The sequence below is a fragment of the Linepithema humile genome, chromosome 5 (assembly GCF_040581485.1).
Source record: "Linepithema humile isolate Giens D197 chromosome 5, Lhum_UNIL_v1.0, whole genome shotgun sequence".
In the NCBI taxonomy this organism is placed as follows: Eukaryota; Metazoa; Arthropoda; class Insecta; order Hymenoptera; family Formicidae; genus Linepithema; species Linepithema humile.
In genome coordinates this window covers 6,214,453-6,228,467 of record NC_090132.1, presented here as the reverse complement: position 1 = coordinate 6,228,467, position 14,015 = coordinate 6,214,453, and the positions used below count along the sequence as shown (strand labels likewise).

At 42.7% G+C, this 14,015-nt stretch overlaps 1 protein-coding gene and 1 non-coding gene across 2 annotated transcripts; one reads left to right on the top strand and one right to left on the bottom strand.

Moving 5' to 3' along the window:
• Positions 1-3,499: 3,499 nt before the first annotated feature.
• Positions 3,500-3,619, top strand: LOC137000289 (5S ribosomal RNA). Its single transcript, XR_010890581.1, has one exon. It is a non-coding gene; the product is annotated as a 5S ribosomal RNA (ribosomal RNA).
• A 6,590-nt stretch (positions 3,620-10,209) lies between these two features.
• hry (bHLH transcriptional repressor hairy) lies at positions 10,210-13,756 on the bottom strand. Its single transcript, XM_012367780.2, has 3 exons — positions 13,123-13,756; positions 12,243-12,338; positions 10,210-12,019 (listed from the first exon to the last, which is right to left on the bottom strand). The coding sequence occupies exons 1-3, from the start codon at positions 13,276-13,278 to the stop codon at positions 11,174-11,176; spliced, it is 1,098 nt and encodes a 365-aa protein (XP_012223203.1). The 5' UTR covers positions 13,279-13,756; the 3' UTR covers positions 10,210-11,173.
• Positions 13,757-14,015: the final 259 nt, after the last annotated feature.

Here is a 14,015-nt window from a genome sequence, read left to right as displayed (position 1 = left end):
ATGACGACCGTTTTCTACAGAAAGCACGTCTTCGCTCTCATCGAGAAAAGTCTTGTTTCGATAACTCGTCACTCGACGACTTCGTACACCTGTTCAAACGCGGTAGTCCGTGTAGGGGCGCCGTAGGTCTCAATAGGAAAGTGTTGTTTGCACGGGCCCACATTCGTTCTGTTCGAGACGAAGTCTGAGTACTGCCGCGTCACCCACACACCGCGTCGCCGCTTATTAAGGAACGAACGGTTATCGTGCGTGAGATACGACAAAGAAGGAAAGGACACAGAGTCTCCTTAAGCCTACGCTGTGCTCAGCCCACTTGGAGACGACATCGAAAAAGAACGAGATACAGGGCGGACGACGGTAGGCGCTAAGAATGACCGGCCTACGAGCCGTCTAATTAGGCGTCGTCGGAATCCGTATATTTCTGTCGTGAGACTAGGCTCGCTAGAAGTTGCTTAAATGGTTCGATGAAGTAAATGATGATGGAACAAGATGATGGAAATGTTATCTCAATGACGTTGCGAAAATTCGATTCCAAGCTTATTTTAAGTGGGACGCGGGCATAAATTTTAAACTAGCCCGTAACATATCATATATTGTGGACACGTATGACACGTGAATCTCGAAGGCAGTTGACTGATAACGAAAGATCACGGAGATGTACATTACGAAACTCATCCTGCGATCCATCATGTCTCGGACCGTATTCGAGAGCAGCACATAACTTTTGCATAGATTAGATCGTGACCGAGCGCCGATCTAGGTTTGTGATCCAAACTGAGTCGTGTTCTGACACTGCACAAAGAAGCGGCAGCTGCTTGCCGATCGAGTCAATACTCGATACAGTGGCCGGTGTTGTCCTCTGACCAGTTTCGGAAGGGTGACGTCCCACCCCTTCACTGATCGGACCCCCGAAGCTGCTCGGCTCTGCGCATTCCTCTTGCTTTTTATCGACCGCACGGCGGCTATATCGCAAAGCGTCCACGATCAAACGCCAATCCGAGAGATTCCGATGCTGCGCGCGAGGGCTCGATACGGGATTCGAATAAAGGCGCTTGTGAGAGCAAAGAGTCCTTCGAAAAAAGGGGGGATATTAATAAGGTGACACTGTTCCGAGGAGAGAGCCTGCTGGCAAAAGGTGGACAGATGTCGCGGATTCTTTTTTGGGCTTTCAGTAGAATCAAATGTACCTTTATGACATGAAGTCATGTATTCACACATTTATCAAACGTTTATAAACTTTATTTCTTGTTGGATATAGAAAGTTTCACCGAATTTCGCATAGATACTTTAACGTTAATATAATCACTTGATATTTTTATTCCTTTCTCAATGATTTTTTCGCGCATTAATTATATAGAAATAATTTTGAAAATTGTACAGCTGAATCATTTAAAAATTAATATACTCATTTAAAACAAGAGAAGAATTGATTTAGGTCACATCTAGAGCTTTTGAATAGTCGCCAAGCCGTGGGATGCCGACTCTTGTGGGAGGACGGACCAAATATGTCCGTTTACGAAATTTTTATTGGGTTTTGCTAGATGAATTATATTTTATTATATTATTATTACATCGCTAGATGAGAATTTTCAAGGCAAATCTTGAGAAACGGTGATTCGAGGTTTCTTTTCTAATCGAATTTTATTATTTTGTCTTGACGATATAATTTTCATTCAGAATTAAATCCCAATTTATTTATGTGATATACATTGTTAATCATTTTTATAATTGACGAATATATATATAGCACATTCAAGTACTGCATTTATATTCACACTATTTTTCGCGATTATCATATATTCTTTTTCATAGTGTCATTTGTACAATAGCTTGTAAAAATAAAATATTTGTGGATACGCCGATTTCTGCATTGTCAGTACGAAAAACGGGGTAGAATTTTTGTGCACGTTTTGTACCGCGATCGTGCCACGCGCGCGACGGCCCGAAACAGATGGGTTTTGAAGAAGAAGCGACCGAATCCTCGACCGAGAATGTATTCCGAGAGGGTTTTCTCGTGATCTTCTATTTGTACGTGGCGTGGGACGAGAAGAGTTGAGAGAAGATCTGAACGGGGACGACGACGGGGAAGGCTTCTTGCGTTGCATGTTTGTCGTTGGATCCACAGGGTGATTGACAGACGTGCCGAGACGAAGACGCGCGCGCTCTGTTTGGCGACATGGTCGGATCCGATGTTTATCTTCGTGTACGAACTCTTTTCTCTGGCCCCTGTCGCTTCGCGTAGCCACGTACGAGCGTACGAATGTATTTCGCGGCCCCGACAGCATTCAACACGTTGGCTTTTGCTCTCAGCGGTATTTGATCCTCGAGAGGGAAAAGACGGAACGAACCGCTGCGAGTCTGATAAAGGAAATCGATATATATATAACCGTTGCTTTTCAGGAAGAATTTAATTTAATCTTAACTGATCTTTTCTTGCGGCTATCAGAATACTCAAACATTTTATTCAACGATAATTTTTTATACTATTGTATACAAATATTTAAACCGAAATTGTTGATCATTCCATATGTTTTCACTCTCATGTGCTCATCGAACGTCGAATTCTAAATATTATACGCATAAATGATATTCTTCGCCCCCAGGATCGCTATATACGAAGCTTAGATGGAGCTTCTCGCGCCAACATTTTTGCACTGTGACGAATCTCTCTCTGACTATAATTGTATACGCACACGTATCACACGTAAATATAACGCAAAATGTTTGGGCGGTGCTTTCTCAGGGCTTAATCATCTTGGAGCAAATGCGAGCGCGAGACTTGTGCTCGGCGCGCGGCGCAAGTTGTGGCCGGGTGTACAATTACATATTTCACATCTCAACGATCTTCTCGCCACTGATGTCTATATCATACGTGGCTCGTCTATAATTTGAGACTACGGCACATATTTAACGACAAGGCAGAACTTGAACGACGAACGGCAATTTTTCACGCGAAACGACTGCACGCTGCGGCGTGTTGTAAGCTCACGAAATCACGAGTTGCTCCGTCGTATTATCGCCAGCATGATTTCTCGCAGCGATCAATTATGAATAAATTGTCATACGATTGGCTGCAAGTTCTTCTTTTTTAGTAATTAGTCTTGTACGACGGGGTTTGATAGATAGATTTTTATTTATGCTTATATTTAGTTAAACTTGCATTGAAATAGCAATTGTTATATTCAGGACATGCACGATTGCGAATCGATTTACAAAATGATGCTGTAAGTATATACAAATGTTTCACTTGTAAGAAAATTAATTACCCTTGTCTTTTTTTTACGTCGTCTTCGTAAATAATAACAAGGGAAGAAGAGAATCAAACCGGATCGGAGGGCGAGATTCTCAAGATATAATTGCACGTGAAATGTCGGCGATCTCGCGTAACTCGAAAAGTGCGAATGTAAGAATCTTAATTTAGTTAACGTTTAGTCTCGATCGCAATCTGTAATTCTTTCTCGCAATGACCATAAAACTTTTTCACATTCCGAATACTCTCGTTAACTTCCATACCACGCTGAAAAGTACCAGTTCTCGTCCGATCACTGAAGTCAAACAGCGTTGGGCACGGTTAGTACCTGGATGGGTGACCGCCTGGGAACACCGTGTGATGTTAACATTTTTTTTTTTCCTTAAATAGCCAGAACTAATTATAATGTTAACGAATAATATTTAAAGTCGCCAATCTCGAATCGAGATTTTATCGCGCTTTTGTAGCCGCATCGTTATTGCGCGCGTATTCCCAAAAAATGTATTCGCGAAGAGCGAGAATGAAGACAATTAAGCGCGACAAAAGTCGAAAGATGAACAGACAACATTAAAATACGCAGTTTATTGAAGGCGACGACATTCATTCTCGCGCCGCGGCCTCACGAATTCTGATCATCTTTCTCTCTCGTGCGTTACAAACTCGGCGAAGAACCTTACAAATACGACAAGGAGCCCGCGAGGAAATTGACCATACGGAGGACTTGTTCTTGCGCAGCGGAAATTAAGAGTCGCAACAGGTGAATTTATACGGTGTCACGAGATCTTAATTAACCGGCACGGACGTTTTTACGAGGACGCGCCGATAGAATTCGACGGGGCTACGAGAATAATGCTTATTGGACCAGCTGCAAATTGCCTCGTGCGGCACAGCCGTGCCCGCGAGCGAAACAGAAATCGTTTTGCGCGACGCCTTTTACGATCGGTTAAGTAGCACTGGTGTTATTTATCCGCCACACTCGTCACAAGATCGAGAAGCAGACGAGAGCGTTCCGAAGGTTTGATTTATTCGCGAGGTGACTGGAAAATAAACCGCCATTGTGCACGTTCTAAGAACAACTCTCGCTCGCTTTTGTTTCTCGACGCGGCTGATAATTCGCTGTCGGCAGATGTATGTGCGTCGTCGCGTTATATAAGTCCAGTTTGAATTAAACTTCACATCTTAGAGTCGGAAAGAATATTTTATCAGCTTCCGAGAAGCATCCGAGTCTCATAATTTCAGTCTTCTGCACGAACTTCCGGGATGCACCAAAAAAATGTATAGAAAAGAAAATGTAATTATCGCAAGCACCGTTGAGATATCGCCGTTGGAGAATATCGCTGCTTTTTTTTCCGTGGTATATTTAAACACGGATGCGCAGCCGCAGCAGTGATCAAGGAAATGCACTGGAACCGAAGTGTAATTGTGCTGATTACCGTTGAGCGCAGATGCGAATTCACCTTCGGCATGATGATAATTCCGCTGTAACCCTCTGTAATAATCTGACGCGCGCACCCCTACGTACGCTGCTTGCGTGCGACCGGTAACTGCAATTAAATGTTAACTTGAAAATTCCTAAGACAGTGCGACGATTCGTCTGATATTATTCCATCAAATATTTTTAGCTTTGAATATTTAAAATTAGTGTTTCGATCTTTTACAGAAAATCTCAGAGTAAAATGTTATAAATAAACTGGTTCTGTGAGAAATTTCGACGTGCGGCGGAAATAATGCAGTTCCCACAATCACATTTCGCGAGTCACATCAAATTCCCATATTGTTTTACATATGAAGCGCGCGCACGGTCGCACGTGTCGCGGTTTTCTAACGCAGCATTATGCGTCGGCAGCAAACAAGAAAATAAGAGCATCAGATAAGCCGCGGCACTACGGCCACGCGGCTCACTCTCGCACACACTTCATAAATAACTCCGGTTTCCCGACGAGCACGCTTCTCTCTCTCGAATCACCGCTACGTTCGCGCGAGGTGTAGTAACGATAATCTTAATAATCATAACCGCCGACGACGTACGCGTCCAAGTCTTTCTCTCTCTTTCTCTCTCTCTCTTTCTCTCTCCACTGACTTTATCGTTGCCCATCTTTCTCTATGGCTCGCACGCGCCTTGCCGCCTTGTGTTATTAACCTAAATTGCCATGCTCGTGAATGGAATCACGCCCTTATCGAGTCACACAGGGCACCGCCAAGTCGCATCCACGTGTGTTTCGTCGAAGCGAATTGCCGTATGCGCGCCGAGTGCCACGCAGTGATTGTCTCGACACCAAAGCGTTTCTATGATGCATTATAGCGTGCTAACGGAGAGGTAATTACGCGACGCGTTTATTTCCGACAGTACAGCAAGCACACGGTGATAAATGGGTGATTAATGATCGATAGCAGTGGATGGTGGTGAGAATGTGCAAATTTTTCGATAACTTGATTACTCTTGAAGGTTCTCTGACAGAATATTGAAATGCATTTCGAGGAAATCTTCTCTTCTTTGAATTTTTGCACAACATTATTTGATGAACAAGTCAATATCGGCGAATCGCACTAACGGCAAAAACAGATGAACGTATGAAGCGTGTCTCAGCCTGTTACTCGAGACTATGTAAATGTCAGATTACATACGATGAGCAGCAAGGTTCTCTAGACGACCGTGTCGCGCTGGTAAGCTCGCGATAACAATGGTTGAGCGTGACTAGCATAGATTGCATTGCCGCTCGGCGTGTTCAATACCGCCGACACCAGATTACAAAAAAACATAACGTCTGGTGTATATCGCAATACACACCAGACCATACGCACTCTGTCGTGTGAAGAATCGTATGACAAAGTGTTTAGGCTGTAGTTCCGAGCGCGTATGACTCAACAAACCGATAAGAGTATAATATTAGTGTGCGTATGGAAATGACGGTTCTTTATTACCGAAATATTTTTGTACGAAACTGTCGCGATCGCACAGAAATGGCGGATCTCAGTTTACGATTCCGCGTGTATAGGTCAAGACTGCTGACGTATCCGAAAACCAGCTGCGTCGTCATTTCTCCACGCAAACACATCATACTTCAGTCAATCCTGGATATTCGAATCCTCGTCGAATTGGCCGTTGATTATTCAGCGTCTGGCCCCGTCGTAAGTGTTCGCGTAAGCGTCTGGCCGTGTCGTATAAGCATTCTCGAAATACAAAACCATCGATTGAGAAACAGCGATACGTTGACGTACGTTAAACGTGTTAGTCGATACTGCCCGTTATCGATTTTTTTCTAATTTATACATTTTTTAGTGACCTTTATACATGTATAAAGCTACGTACGGCCAGAAAATTTGCAAAATTATATAACATTCACGTGAAAATGTGATTTATCGAAAAGATTTTGGGTGGTCAAACTTGTCTGTCAAGTAGTCTGTCGTCTCCGCACGTTCCCAGCATGTGGAATGTCCAAAAATGCCAAAGTTCTTTCATGATTGCCGCGAAAGGACCGCGCACCGTTGCAAAGAGCTGCGCTTTCGAAACGCCGCTTCCGGGGTTTGTGCCCAAATAGTTCGGAAAAATTTCAAGAACGCTATCGAGATGGCAGGTAAACGATTTGCGCAGGTACGACGTTGCGCTTTTCTGTTGATGGTTGCAGTCCAATATGTTCAACGATAAATTTTTTAATTATTTTTATATGTAGCACAAAATTTCTCAGCAAGACTGACATATAAAATATACGGCGCAAAGCCACGGTATATTCATATAAATTTATTAAATTTCTCGAGAAAGTTCCCGTTTGATTTCGAGTTTATGAACGAAATTGTGACATGCGGTGTAAAGTACGTGTTAAGTCTGACAGCATCACAGCAGGCGAATACTATTATAATGCTTACGTGAAACGGAAAATACGTCGATACGTGTGAGCAAGACCCCTCTCACTAGTCGTCCGTGAGTGGCGGCGCGTGTCAACCTTGCCGTGTCCTTGAAACCACGCGACCGCGACTGTACGTTGAGCCAAGCCGGAGCGAGCTAGCAAACGTGCGATCGCAAAGTTCTGAGAATCAGCTGATCAGTGATTAGGGGATTCCTAGAGAGGTTCGCTCCGGAATTCTCATCTCTTGTGAGCCGGATGGAATTAGGTTTCGCATTGTGAGTAAAAATGCAGGTACATGTAGTAGCTCTGTCGAGGAATAACATACAACTGCATATATTCGTTGTTTACCGTTAAAATCGGAAATTTCCATGATATATATGTTTTGCGCTATATCTATTGTATTAGGAGCAAATGAACTAAGCGTTCGGACTTTATCTGTTTGTCGAGTTCAACGAAACTAATATCAACAAAGGTGCAAGTGGTGTTCGGCTTAATTACATTTTACTTACGTTATATCCATTCATGTTGGCACACCAAGAGCACTTTAAATTAAAGTTTATATAAAAAAAAAAAACCAACACACAAAAGGTAGAAATCTACAAAGAACTCGATGACGTGAGTTTTTTATTTTCTGACGCGTACACGGTAATTAACCTTTCCGACTATATGAGCAAATTATCGCTGTAATGATTCCGCACCACGTTGAGGCCTCGTATCACGTTGACACGATCGTTTGTCGTGAAGTATCAACGTACACAGTCGGCGCGCGTGACATTCGTTAAATGCAGACGAGCGAGCGCTCGGGAATTTCCTAATGCGGAGATAACGCTCGATGCATATTTTCCCGCTGGCAAACAAGAAATCCCCCCGAGAAACAACTTGGACTGTGCAGTTTCGCGATTTCCGTCGTTCCTTTCGTCACGAGATTAATAAGCGCATTATAATAATTTTTTCGTCGAAAAGAACCGTTGCGTGAGTCTGTGCAGCGGAGGAATGCGGCGCAATCCCAAATACCTAATGCGTAATATATGGAATTACTTGCGGGTAAGGCAGACTGATATAATTAAATTGTTCTCGGGGGCTACAATTGTCATCCTAATGGCCATTAAGTCTAGCTGTCCGGAGGCGTAGAAAAAAATAGGAACGCAATTATAGGATGGTGAAATTTTTGCTCGTCGAGGCGCTCATCAACGCGAAAATCGCGTGCGCCGCCGTGGGGGTCGCATTCTTTTCATTAGAGAGTACGGCGCAGAGAACTCATGCGATATCTCGCGAGTCTGTTTGTCAGAGCATTTACGTAACTAGATAACAATGGATGGTCAGATAAATATGACTCTAATGCGTATATTAGATGAAATATAATTTACAGGGTTTGAATTCGTTGATTGATTGAGATCGAAACATGAAACGAAATCTATCGGTACAGAGTATTTCAATTATCGATGGCAATTAATGATTGATACGAATAATTACAAATCATTGAGTTTTTTTTATTAATATGTACGTTTAATGTTGAATTCGATATAAAATTTTCAGCAGTCCGTTATTGCTTTCTTTCAACAACTTGCATTGTATTAATAACGAATGCAATGATGCGAGCTATTACAGAGTTAAGTCGGAACGGTAAAAAGGCATCTTCTCGCGCGCCTACGAGCGGCGAATTACGCCGAGAATACCATGAAAGAAAGGAGGGTACTATGCAATTTGTCATTCGGTGTGTTTTGCGTGTGGCATTGTGGCCCTTCGCTCTGCGTCTTGCAAATTGCTGTACCGGGAATGTTATTGCCCGCAGAGGAGGACATTATGGTAATTTAGGCTTTCGCGGTTTTCGCGAAGATCACTCGGCAATGCTGCGTACATTTTTTGACGTTCGAAAATTTCTAGTTTTTGTTTCTGCCAAAATATATAGTTAGGTAGTCCTTCTTTCATTTGTCTTTTTTTTGTTTACTACAAATTGAATGCATTAGTTACCAGTTCAAAAACAGAAATGATTCAAAAAGTACGTATTCTAAATAATGCTTTTTTACGTAAAATATTGTAAATAAATGATTAGATAACAATTAGACATGTTTGCAGATAAACTTTTAGTGCGACTCGAAGTAAAACAAATTTACGAACGAATAAAATGCGCGTTGGACACAATATTTAAACATATATACCGTATCTATCTGTTATCTAATTTTAAGCTGTTCAGCAAAGAATGATTGTGCGTTAGAAAATTATGAACACCTGGCCGCGCGAGAGAAAGCGAACACGATAATCAATGTACACGATGTGCTTAGGGTCCAGTTTAGAGATTAAATTCGATAGCGCCCGATAATTCACAATCTGATTTCGTTTGCTAGGATAGCAATTTAATTCTATATGATTGATCGTCTCATAAATCATTTATGAATTGACAATTCTCGCGTAATGTGTCTCGCATAATGAGATGAATTAACAATCAGTTCGAGGTTTCTTTCGTAATAAAAGTTATATATAAAGAAAATCTGTATTGAAGAGAAATAAAAAGCTGTCGTTTATTCACACGATGTGCAATATTATAGCAAATAAATTGTTCGTTATTGTCGGTCTTTATTATCAGACGAGAAAAAGATGCGGGTCCTTTAGGGTCCTGTAAGGGTCCTACAATGTTCTGGCAAAATCCACCAGAAGGCAGCAAGTTCTGGCCTTCGGTACTTTAGGCAAAGACGAAGGAAGGGAGAAATTTTAAGCCTGGACAGGCGAGATGGTCATCGCAGGGATTGGTTCGTACTTGATTGTAAGGTGGCGGCACCACGGCGGAGTAATCTTGCTGTCGACGATCAGCAGTCTCGTCTGAGACGTGCAGCGAGATGCTCGTATGAGGACGGAGCGCTAATGCCTTTAGAGTGAAAATATTTCGTTTCATAAAGTTCTTTGCCTACTTTTTCTACAAAAGAATTCTAATTAATGTCTTTATGCATCAATTTTATTTGAAAGGCATTTATTATTGGAAATAAATATAATTGCGCTCTAGAATATTATATATTTCATTAGATCAAATGCAATGAAAGAGCAAATATGTGTATAAGATGTACGATTATAATGGAGAAAATGGATCGAGGGATTGGTTAATTGATGAACGACACAGAATTTATGTTTTGAGAAAGAGATTAACATTTATTTAATGTTCTTGCAGTAATAAGCGTCGGTTGTCTATTCTCGTAAAAGAGAGGAATTATAAATGTCACCTCTTTACACTCGTATAAATATAAATAACGTACTCTTTTGCAATTAAATCTCACATATATGTGCCGGTGATTATGAAAGTGGGCTAAAAAATTTTTTTCAATTAATTTTATCGCTTATTTCGTGTTATATCGATCTATAAAGTCGAAATATCTCGAAATAAAAAATCATCAAAATTTTTGACTTAGTTCACTTTTATAATTACCGGCACATATACATTCTCGCACACTCTCACATTCATCTGACTCCTTAATTTAATGCTAAACCTAAAGTCGTATCAACTAAAAACATTCTTCGTACTTACAACGATATACTACAAATCGGCTAGCGGTTTACGTACAAGAAACAGAATGGAAGACCTCGGTGATTCTTGTTGCGTAAGGCACTTAAAATACAATATTCGTATAACTTATGTACAGAGAGGATCAGTGAAAAAAAAGGACGGGACGACAGGATGAGAGAAAAAGGGCTGATGGGGATCGCGAAGAAAACCATGTGCGCTCGTTTCCGATACGCTAAAGTTTAACGACATATTTACAAGGCACTATTAATAAGGCACTGCCTCATTGGCTACTGGCCGACTGTGCACGCGCACTCGGAAATAAACTCGCGTCTTCTAACGATCCTTCCAACTTAGCGGTGTCCTCCTCTGTGGAACCGCGCGTATCTACAACAATCTACATAATTGAGGAACATGTTTCCGTTCCGCGGGATTTTTTTTTATACGGCGCGTAAATCGGCACATCGAATCAACGCGTTCCTAACCGCGGATTATTATCGACATATGTCAATTCGTATCACTTTCATCGTCCACGTGTCACTTCGTATCAGTTCTTAATTTAAGGAAAGAAAAAAAAAAAAAATTAATTTACCACGGTCTCCACGGTTTGTCCTCGACCGGCGGCACCACGCTCTTCCTCATCACCAGCGCGAGCGGTTTCTGGAGAGGAGGGCTGTAGACGCGTGGGTCAAACTCCGGATCGCTGGTGTAGCCGTTCGCCGGGGAGGTCGCAACATCCCTGTGACTGTTGGCTGGGCTGTAGGCGGTCGATTGCTCGCGGAACGAAGCCGGGGGTGCCTCGAACGCCACCGGGCTCCCCGCCGATGTGGACGTGGAGCTGGTGGACGAGGTCGATGACGATGCGGACGCCGTGCTGGCGGTTCTTTGAGGGATCGGAATCAGGGTTGGTAACGGTGAGCTTGGCGCCGGCGACGATGAGGGCGATGACGCGACCGGTGCCGCCTTCGCTCCCGCCGGAAGCACCAGTGCGATATCACCGTTCGGCAGTCTGGTCGGGACCAGCTGCAGGCCGGTGCCGTTGGCATTGGTGAAGAAAATGCCGTTGGATTGCTGGACCTGGATCCGCGGAGTCGCGTCAACCTGAGGCAGGATGTGTACTTGCAGCTGCGTCGTCGGAGGCGCCGGCTGAACAGGCTGTTGAGTCGTTGTCGTTGTTTGGCCGTTATTGTTGCTCGCTTCTACCGGACCCAGGCACGTTGCCAAGTGGGCCATCAGACGCCTCTTCACCGAAGTCTCCAGACCGGGAAACCTGCCAACTTCGCCGGCGCACTCCGTATAACCGGCACGGAATTTGTTGAGGATGTTCGGATCGGTCGCGGCGGCCAGGGCGACTTGCTGTCGTTGAAGGTTCTCCAAATGCTTCACGGTCAGTTCCAGAATGTCAGCCTTCTCGAGCTTGGAGTGTCGTGCCGGCTGTAACAAAAAAAAAAAAAAAAAAACGACGGTTAGACGACTCGATCGTTTGAATATTAATGGGATGATAATATATAAAATTAGAAGTAGAAAAAAAGAAACAGGAGATGAATATAAAGTAATTTATTAATCTTTAGAAATTTTTTGAAAGAATTTAAAAATAATTTTTTAAATCTTTTATGCTGTTAAGGCAAGCAAAGAAGAATGATGATGGGATACTTACGTCTTTCTTCATAGATTCCAATACGAGAGTCTTCAGATCGTTCAAACTATTATTAATACGGGCTCGACGTCGTTTTTCCATTATAGGTTTATTGCTCTGAAAACAGAAATAGGAAGAAATAATAAATACAAATGTCTTAGAGAGAAATCCTCGTCGATTAAGGGAAAAAGTAAGGCACGTGCCTTGCTTCTATTGAATTCAGAATAAGTGTCGTGCCGAAAGAAATTAAAGTGAAAAAAGAAACGCCTTGGATTCAATGACGTTTCTTCAGTGCAAAAAAATTTACAACTGAAAAATATAACAAAAGGCACTAATAGCTCAGTGAGAGAATTAACAAAAGTTACCATCTCATATCACATTTTTGTTTTTAATTTTCTTTTTTATTGTATCATGAAAATTAATATATTTATATAAATTATAATAAAGCAAAGATTGAAAATTATTGAAGTGTTCTGCTAGCCATTGTAGTGACTCTCAGTAGCGAGCAAAAAGAACAAATATCGTATATGTTATTTATTTAGTTTTGATTAAGAATAAATCAGGAGCGCGAAAATAAATAATTCAACTCTATTTCTAACCGATCTAATTCTAATTTTATTTCAAAACGAAATGTGCCAATTTATCAATTTCTTTCCAATACTTCACACTTGAGAGAAGAAAACATAATTTTGTCCAATTAAACACTCGGCACGGCGCCGACACCGCCCGTCGGCATCGTGGCATTAATTTTGTGATATACTAATGATTACAATTTCTTTTTTTCTATCACAAGAAATATGATTACTGCTTCGAGTCATTACTCTAAACGCAGAAAATCTAACACGTTGAAGGGAAAGTTGCAAAGCAAAGAATTTCTTCGAGATCGATAGAAGACACTAACCCGTCGATTTTCTCCAGATCTCCTCGTAGTCGTTGTAGTAGTTGGGGTGGTTTGCGCCGGAGCTTGACCAGCCTCTTGAGGCACGTGTTGCGCGGGCGGCGTGGCGCCGACGGTGACACCGCCCGTCGGCATCGTGGCACCCACTCCGGTTACCATTATTTGCTTTATTTTCCGTATCACAGAATCCGGAAGACCTTCAAATCGAATAATCCTCGTCGACGCGGAATCACTGTATACTCAAGTCAATCACTTCACTGATAATCCAACAGTCTGCTGCTACTTGACGTGTCCTCTTCGCCTTGCACGTTGCGCCGACGCACAGAGTAATTACTCGAACCACGGTACGAACGTGAGGTCGATGATTACATACGAAGGAAACGTGATGAAAAAAGTGTGCAGTCTCTTTGCTAAGTCTCGTAACAAATACCGCCGAAGTGCGACTGCTCACGACGAACGTCTGAGCTCGACTAGCTTGGCGAGCAAGCGTCTTCTGTCGTGCTGTCGGAGCGTGGCACCCGATGGAATGCTCGGTGGTGGAGCTGGCCCCTTCCGAAGAGGGGATATTCAGTGGCGAGCGAACAATAAGTGGGGAGACCCAGCGCGTGACGCTTTAACCTGGTGTATCCCTACCATCGAATTCCGACAGTCGGACGGTACCCGACGCTTTCGAGGTCCCCACCCTGAGCTTCGGTACTCTCTATGGCGCGCGCAAGCGACGGCTCGGACCCCCCTCGAGATCCCACCAGACTTCTTTCGAGCCGATCGATCGAACTTTGCCAGCGGGATTACCGTCGGTGATTTCCGGTGGAATTTTCGATTGCTCTTTTGCGACTCTGGCAATTTCGTGTGACGTTATAGTATAAATTGATCGTTCAGACCTTTTTGCTATTAAA

What these genes read in the sequence shown, in the direction of transcription:
- hry (XM_012367780.2), bottom strand. Translation starts at nt 13,278, where the DNA reads ATGGTAACCGGAGTGGGTGCCACGATGCCGACGGGCGGTGTCACCGTC. An exon ending in GATCTGGAGAAAATCGACGG is followed by an intron (nt 12,339 to 13,122) that starts GTTAGTGTCTTC and finishes TTCTGTTTTCAG; the next exon opens with AGCAATAAACCTATAATGGA. An exon ending in TGGAATCTATGAAGAAAGAC is followed by an intron (nt 12,020 to 12,242) that starts GTAAGTATCCCA and finishes TTTTTGTTACAG; the next exon opens with CCGGCACGACACTCCAAGCT.